General features: G+C 42.0%; 1 protein-coding gene across 1 annotated transcript in view; it reads left to right on the top strand.

Annotated features, from left to right (window-relative positions):
* CDH13 (cadherin 13) overlaps positions 1-2,422 on the top strand; it is a 1,006,079-nt gene extending 1,003,657 nt beyond the window's left edge. Inside the window, exon 14 of the mRNA XM_006762254.2 lies at positions 842-2,422. Coding sequence (XP_006762317.1) covers positions 842-849 — 8 coding nt within the window. The 3' untranslated portion in view covers positions 850-2,422. The remainder of the gene's footprint in view (positions 1-841) is intronic.
* The last annotated feature ends 6,775 nt before the right edge of the window (positions 2,423-9,197 follow it).

Raw genomic sequence — 9,197 nt, 5'->3', positions numbered from 1 at the left:
TACACTTATGTTACCTCCTAGCTTAACCTTTCCACACTTTTATCTCTTTGATGTTAACTAAAGATTTGGTGGTACCAATTCCCTATACAAATTCAAGACATAATAATAATTAAGCAAAAATGTCAGAGAGCAAGCTATTTCCACTCATGCTGTTATCAGGCAGAATGGAAGACCCTGGGCTAGTGTGCAACCTCAAGAATAACCACACCTTTGGCAACTTCAGTGAACTTTGATGAGACAGTTCAGGGATGAAGGTGGCTGAAGTGGCCGTGAGCCAAACGCAGGCAGCATCTGGAAGCTGGAAAAGTCAAGGGAGTGGTTCTCCCCTGGGCCTCCGGAAGGAACACAGCCCTGCCCATACCTCGATTTTAGCCCCGTAAGACCCTTTTTGGACGTCATTTGTTACAGCCGCCACAGGAAACTCACATACCAATAGGTATCTAGCTCTTGTCCATGACCAAAAAGAATATCTAGGACTAGGACAATCATCAATCTCTAATCTACCAAGTCACCTTGTTGATAAAATAGCCAAACTCTGGGCTGATTTTAAGAGATAGGGCTCGATGGTAGCAGAGGTTCTAATAGCTGCTGGTGGTCTGAAGTGAGATGTTTGGCATCGAGCACTTTCGGAGAAGTCCGGCTTTTTAAGGCATAAACCAGCAGAACTGTTCCTTCTCTCTTCAAATGCTATGCTTAAGAAAAAAGAATTTTTCCAAAGGTAGTGCAATGTTTACAAATGCGTTTATTACAGCCTGTCAGTCATGTATCTAGCATTCAGCTAACATGTTTTGAACCGAGTTGCAATATTCCTTGACTTAAACTCTGAATCTTTGCCATTCAGGTCTGTGAGAACTCCTGACGTCTGACGCTTGACTACCAAGTTTCCATAGCAACAGGAAAAAAAATCCAAATCGGAAGATTGCCGTTTACAGCTTTCGAACTTCACAACTAGGCCTCAATTGCTCCAGATTTTCCTTTTCTTTGCCATTTCACTTAGTCTGTACTTCACCATTTTGACCGCATCTTCCTTTCTCCTTTGATTAATGGGATTCTCTGAATTTCCCCTGAGTGTTTCAAGATCATGGCATTTCACGTGCCCTCCGGGAGCAGGAACAATGACTACTTTTTCTGATGTGTTGCCACATTGCTAGTCAGCAGTCCACACCTCCAGCTGTGTCTGTGGGTTAGTATCTGTATATGTATGAGTATCTGTGCGTGTACATATCAGTATTTATAGAGCGAGATGAGATAGGACAGCCCAGTTTTGGTGTGTCATTCTCCCTTGAGAGGCCAAACAAAAAGGGATGGAGGCCGGCAGCTGACCCTCCATCCCCCCCGCCACCCCTGCATCAGGACCTCAGCAGCAAGCTGGGCATTAGCGCAGACCAGAGCTGATGCTTCCCCACCGTCCCATTCGATCTGGATGCTGCCACGACCAGCAGGCAGGTCAGGAGAGAGAGAGAGAGAGAGAGAGACACCTTTCTCTTCACCTGAGGGCTACACCCAGTTTTCACTGCCATCATATGCCGAGATCCTGAGCAAAAGTGGTGGGGAGCAGAGCAGGAAATGTTACCATCAAATGCCGAGCAAAGGGCTGAAATATTCGTCCCTGGGCACCTGTCTGCATTTGTACGTGTCCTAAATCCACAGTCCCCCTCTGGACGTAGTTCTTATGGGGACACGGATCATGGCAGAGAACCCCTCCCTCCTTGGTACATTTGCGATTGCAAGTGTCATCCTGGAGGTCACACGTGCATATGAAGAGGCTGACAGATACCACGTGTATACATATACTAGTATATGCCCACATGTATAGACATACACTTACGCGCATACACGCCGTTTGTTTCATATACCTGCATAAAATAGAGTAAATACAGGTAGTTTTAAAAGTACCCTTTTGTGTGAATCGACTACAGTTGTTTGCAAACCTACAAATAAAAGACGTTCGTTATGTTTGAAACGTAATTGATTTTGATTCTGTGAGCATGTCAGCGTAAGAGGAAAGTTAGTGCTTGTACTAAGATTATCTTCTTGTCGATAAACTGTAAATGAACCATCCAAGCTCACACCAAATTTTTCTATCAGATAAAACTAGTGACAGCCCGTGGCTTTTTACTAGAGCTCGCCACAAACTAGGGTCAGTGTCTTAGCACATTTTAATGCAGTTGCTCACTGAAGGTTTTAACCACACACGCACACACGCTTTCTTATGCAGTCTCTGTTGGCATCTGTGCTTTTCCGTTCGCCTTCTGTAGGAAGTAGAAGTCATATGTTGTCTTTACTGTAGTAAAATTATACAGATAGAGTTCCATATATTGTATTTGTTTCAACAGTAAATCTTTTGGAGCATATAGAATGCAGAGATTTTTTTTTTCTCCATTGAAATAAATGGGTATTGGTGGTTAAAACTGCTGGACAACAGCTTTTCTCTGGTTTCTATGTTGTGTCTACTTACCGTCACTAATGCTGAGTCTTGTCTTAGTGCAAGTTCCCATTTTTGGCTTTGTGGGCTTCCCGTACATCCCTCATTAGGTGAGTGAGTCCATGAAGCCAGAAGCACCCCCCACAGCTCAGGCCACCCACTCGTCTTACCGTAATGAATGATGTGGGCATTTCACAATCCACTGTGAAGATGATTGCATACTTACAGAGGAGCAAGATCACCCTCAATTTGATGATGCCTGACACGCAGTCCCAACCATCTGCCTACAGTCCCAGGACATGGGTGTTCTTTCTCTGGAACAATTCCTGTTGCTCAGTCAGGAGATGCCACGTGCCCCGAATATGACCTAATAGTTCGCCACGAGTGCGCGTGCAGGCTTAGGGTGGGGGATGTGCATTCACACTTGACGGAACTTCCTCTTCTGGCTTTAGAGGGCACAGCCTCCTTCCCCCTGTTGGACTCACTCCCCTCTTCCCTAGAGGCAGGGGGAGAATGGTGACCCTGCGAGGACCGTCCTCAGGTGGCCAGGTGCTTGGCAGCCTGACCCAGAGGCTAACTGAGAACCCGAAAGCTCACCCTCCTGCATGAGCCTGGGCCGGCCCCCGGAAGAAATACCAAGGCCAGGGACCCGCTCCCTCAAGTGAGCAAGTGAGGCCTCCTCTTCTCTCTCAAGCCAGGAGGCACTCCTGTTTTGAAAATGGGTATTTTTCTCTTGAAAAACAGAAATCAAGCCAGTGGCTTTACTTAGCCTAGAACACGGAGAAATGGGAGTGAAGTGCATACTTCATTACAAGTTCAATGTGCCCTAATTCGCCTCTATTTAAGTACACTCCCTGTCCCCAGAGTTCTTACCAGGACAGAGATAGTTCTGTTGTTCTTAAAAAAAAGTAAACTCTTCTTTAATATAATTCATTCAACTGATCAATTAATCTGTTTTAATTCTGCTGAGGACAAATATCCTAATCACATAAATACATTTTCATTTGAACAGCTAGAGTCATTAATTCTGTATATTCCAACTTATAAGGGCTCTACACTAAATATATTAGTGATTAAGAAACCCATGTTCAAAGTTTGCATAAAAATCACCCAGAATAAATTAAAATCTACACTTAAAACCCTGAAATACTTTAAAATAAACAGAATTTGTCTTAAACACACACACACACACACACACACACACACACACACAAAACAAAGACCAAGTCTTAGAAGCCAACGTGTAGCATGTCCTGAATTATAGGATGCTGTTTACTTGCTAGAAAGCATTTACCTTGTTTACTGAAAGTAAAAGTCTATTGCAAACACTATGTCATTATTATCAATGCATTTAATTGTAACCCAAGTTATTGGAAAAAGAAAGTCAAGTAAAAGCCAGAAATTGCTTTTCCCGATGACTGACCACGAGGTGAAGGCTTTGTTTCCATTGAGTGAACAGTCATACCTCCTTGGCTTTTTAAACACAACAACCACCTTAATTCATTGAAAATGACATTTCCCACATTTTACATATGATAAATTATTTCATGTGTATGTTTTAACAAGAACGTGCAAACGTTTTCTAATTTTGATAAAAGTTACCTCAATACTGCCAGCTCTCTCCATAGAAGGTCATTTCAGGAGGACGTGCCTGCATGACTCTCAGCCAACACTTGCAGATTTGAACGTCCTCACAAAATAAATCCAGCTCCATTACATGGTAGGTAGCAAATAGGACTTTGATTCTTAAAGAACATTTTTAAAAATTTTGATAACTTATCCCAGAATTTCAAAATGTCATTTAAAACCTTCTGTTCAATGAAATAACCATCTACTATCAAACTCTTGAAATAGATAAGATTGCATTTCATCCAAAATAAATACATTGGGTATCGATTTAAAGATGTGGCAACTATTAAGTATTAACCTGAGTCTGCTGGATGCTGGGTTTAGAGCAGCTGTGCCAACACACAAACTGTCCACGTGATTCTGAAGGAGAGAGTCTACAGTCCTCTTGGCGTGTACAAACAAGGTACAAAAATGCAGTTAATGATGATGGTGATGATGATGATGGTGATAGTTTACATTTATTAATTAATTGCTTATTTTATTAATTGCTTGGTATGGTGCCCACACTGTGCAAAATCCTTTATACCTATTAACTCACTGAATTTTTACAACAGCCTGTGAGGCAAGTGCTATTTTCTTCTCTAACTTACAGATGATGAAAGCCAAGGCTCAGTAAAATCTAATGGGTGGCCCGCGGTGAGTGGCCTTCAGAACCAGAATCCAGGGCTCATGTCGTTCCCACTCTAGCTCAGGGCCCCTGCCAACTCTGCGGCGAAACCAGAGAAAGTGCCACTTCAGACCAGGAAACCCTCATCTGAGCCCCAATTAGCATGACTGTCTATCCAGACCAACTAACCAGACCTTCTGTGTTTCTTTAATTCTGAGAACTTTCTACTAAGAACTGTTAACACTATTCTAAATTAATATTGGAACCTTAGAAACTTTGCCCCATACAAGATATTATCATTTTCTAAGTATTTCCTCCCTTCCTTTCCATGACTTATTAGTGTGTACATGAGGGGCTTCTACCAGATAAATTAGATATCTCAGTTCTCCAAAAGAAAAGCAGAAAATGTCCTCCCCAGGACCCAGTCACAGCCAAACCAACTGAGGGAAGGGAAAGTTGGGGGAAGAAGTGATGTGAGAGCTCCAAGAGTGGGTACTGTGCTCAGCTGTAGACAAATTCCGAAAGATCTTTGAGCAGTTTCTGATTTCTTTTTATTGATTTTCTTTTTGAGAGAGAAAGGGAGAAAGAAACATCTATCTGCTCTCTCCAGCATGCCCTCTACTGGGGATCTAGCCCAAAACCCGGGCATGTGCCCTGACCTGGAATCAAACTGGCAACCATTTGGTGCACAAGATGCCCAACCAACTGAGCCGAACCACCCAGGGCCAATCTCTGATTCTGTAAACGTAGCACATTAATCTATCTATGTGTAGCTGACTTAAGCTTGAATCAACAGATAAATAACATCAACAGAAACATGAGCACTGAGAAAGAACACATCCCTTTTGTTTACCTACTATTCAGTGGTTCTCAACCTTCCTAATGCCACAACCCTTTAATACAGTTCCTCATGTTCTGGTGACCCCCAATCATAAAAATTATTTTCATTGCTACTTCATAACTGTAATTTTGCTACTGTTATGAATCGTAATGTAAATATCTGATATGCGGGATGTATTTTCATTGTTGGCGACCCACAGGTTGAGAACCGCTATAACAACCATAATCTGGCTACACCCTTCACAAGGGTGATGCACCCCGTCTTCACTTCTTACCTGGCTGTTAAGATTTGTCTCAAAATATAATGATAGGTACTTTCACGATTATTCATCTAAAGCAATTAATAATTATTGTGCTATGTTACTTTTATTATATTTCCTATTGGTAATAGATTAGCTGACAACTGAAAAAATTCTATAGTTTCTGTGTTTATATAAAAGCATATACAAAATATGTAGAGACAAAAAGAATGGCAGGAATGAATGCACGAACAAGGATTTCCGGTGAGAACTTTAATTCCATAAATTAAGAATAAGTCTATACTTTAAGCAGAAATAATTTAGATACTCATCACATTCAGTAGGCAGGAGCATCTTCCTATCACTCATGCATCCTTGTCAGAGCATCAGTGGTTGGAGGGTTACTGAGCTTGATAAGCTTTGGAGCCATTTTATTTGCCCCAAGTGCTGGCTGAGAAGCAATGGGTATAGCTAGACCACAACAATTTTCACTATGAAGCTCTGAACCTTTGAGAAAGTGGCTAGAGAAGCATTATTAGTATATGCTGAAAATTTTCCCATTTTCTGATATTTTTAAAGCGCTTTCTTTAGAAAGTAACACAGTTATTCTTTATCCAGGTTATTAAAGAGTATGAAGCAAAGGCTATGTGAAAAAATTATGTATTGTCATGCACATATCCATACTGTCCTGGTGTTCAATATTAACACTAAAATAAAGATATTATTACCCCAAGATAAAAATATGCACAAATTTTAAATGAGTTTTTTCCAGAAACACACAAAAGGGATAAAAGTTTGTCGTTTAAAAATATTTAATTCTATTGCATATGCAGTTCCTTTGGGCCCTCGTTGCTCAACTGCTTACAGTTTCCCAGCTGTAAATTAACATTTGATTTATTCTGTGGTTGCAAAGAAATTTGTAACTTGTTTGTAAAATATTCAAATAAAGGTTGTCTGGGATTTTAACGTGTGTACTTGGTCTTAGACCACCTGTAGTACAGCTGAAACAGTGACAGGGCAAAGGATTATTTTTTCAAATGGTGCTTGGTTGGACTAGAATGTCTAAACACCAAGACTAAAAGCAAGGGCTGCCTACCTGATAATTAACTCTTTTCCTTTCCTCTTCATAACAGTCAAATCCCTCTGGTTTGGAAAAACAGATAGATGATAGATTAGATTAATGATAGATTGATGATGATGGTGATGATAGGTGATAGATAGATAGATAGATAATAGGTAGATAAAATAGACAGCAAGATTAGTGAGATCCTTAACAAGAGGAAGGAAAGGATGCTAATATTTAATAAGTGCCTCCTGTGGGCCAGATGTTTTACATATTTTTATTTATAGGTTTGAAGAGACTGGAAAGGTATATGAAACGTCCACTAAGGGCTGAGGGCAAATGCAGCCCAGGCCACTAGGAGAACGAGGCATCATATTCTGAGGCTGCTGTCGTGCCACCCCTGCAACCTGGCAGAAAACCAGGTGAGCCTCAGCTCAGACCAGGGCTGGGTCATGGCAGGTGCAACTAGGGAAAGGGGGAATTGAAGTTCTATGAGGCTCGGTGATGATCATTCCTTCTCGGCCCACGCAAGGCAAACACAGAACATTCATCGCAGTGTAGACACATGTGTACGCTAATACCTCCCTTCGTGCAGGTCTGGGAAGGCAGGAGTGTGGAGAGAATGGCCCAGCTGAACCAAAGAACAATTAGGAAAGTACCACATTAAGCTCATGTAAAACCAAGCCGTCTTGAAAGGGGAAAAGAGAATTACTTCAGTTACACAATTAGTCTAGAAAGAGCTATAAAAAAAATGCTCAGAGAAGATACGACAACTATGACACTTAAAGGTTTAAAACGAGGGTTGTTCAAAACCCAAGTTTTAAAGGTTAATTACTAGTGCCTTACACATAATACAATAGTTTTGTTAATGGAACAATATTCAGTTAGGGCCAGTGTGTCAACCCTACAAAGCAAGTATATCAGCCGTGACTATAAATTAGTGAAGCTTTTGGGTACAGCAGCTGTTTAAACGACCTCGGTCTCCACGCAGAGAGGGTGTGCTGTCTTTCTAAGTGCCAAAAAAAAGTATCCACTAAAAAACGTGTCAAGTTTGCCTGCTGTTTATGTAAAGAAAACTTTATTTGGATAAAAAGCCTTCAAGTCTCCTGCCAGAAACACGCACACACACACACACACACACACACACACACACACACCCCTACCTATTCGTGTTCTGTGCTGCTCACAGCCGTAAGTCAGATGTGGCTAGAAATCTGGGTGAGGGTGTCCAGACTTCTATGCTGGGTATGATAGCCCTGGTGTTTGGGGTCCAAAGTGAAAAGGCCTGAAATCCCACCCGGTATTGACTACTCACTAGCTAAATAAATGACTTGAGCTTCTTGTCAACACTTTATAAAATACCAACTATGATACAAATTTAAAGTGGTATGCCTTTACCAACTGGTTGAATTGTGTCCCCCAAAAAAGACATGTTGAAGTCCTAACCCCCAGAACTTCAGAATGTGGCCCTATGTGGAAACAGGATCTTTGTAGATATAATTAGTTTGGATAAGGTCATACTGCAGAGGGTAGGCCCCAACTTCATAAGAAGAATAGAGAAACACACACAGGCTGAAGGCCACGGGAAGATGGAAGTGAAGATTGGAGTGACACAAGCTAAGAAATGTCTACAAGCTATGGAACATCTACAAAGCTAAGGAGCCTCAAGAATTACCAGCTGTTAACCAGACACTGAGATAGAGGAGCAGAACAGATTCTTCTCAGAATCCTCAAAAGGAACTAACCCTGCTGACACGTTGATCTCAGGTTTCTGGCCTCCAAAGCTGTGAGACAATAAATTTCTGCTGTTTTACGCTGCCCACTTTGTGCTGCCTTGTTACAGCAGCCCTAGGAAACTCATACATCACCCTTCAATCTCAATATGTACAGAGAAAGATTCTCAAGAAATGGCCCAAAGGAAAACAAATTCATCCATGAAGAACAAGTGAGCAGAATCCTCGGCAATGTCTCTGGATCCTCTAAAGCCAGCAGTTCTCCACTGAGAGTGGCCTCCGTACCCCCACCACCCCAGGAGATGCTTGGCAGTGTCTGGAGGTATTTTTGGTTGTCCCAGCTGAGTGGGGGATGCTGCTGGCATCTCCTGGGTGGAAGTCAGAGAAGCTACTCAACATCCTGCAATGTACAGGGCACACAATACCCCCAGAACAACAAAGGATTAGCTGACCCAAAATGCCAGGGGTGCTGCTGGTGAGCAATCCTGCTCTAAACGCAGACAACTCAGAGAACTCTAGAAGGCTAGAAAAATGAGATGGTAGAGTCAGAAAGTCCTGGGCTCAAGTCCTGTCTCTTACTCCCTACTTTTACCGCCTGGTTTAAGAGTTTCAGCCCACATCGAACAGACTGTCAAACTACAGCGGGAAGGCCGGGGAGGGT

This window comes from Myotis davidii, unplaced genomic scaffold (assembly GCF_000327345.1).
Source record: "Myotis davidii unplaced genomic scaffold, ASM32734v1 scaffold77, whole genome shotgun sequence".
NCBI lineage: Eukaryota > Metazoa > Chordata > Mammalia > Chiroptera > Vespertilionidae > Myotis > Myotis davidii.
The sequence above is the reverse complement of the archived record's forward strand: the minus strand, read 5'-3'. Positions and strand labels throughout refer to the sequence as shown.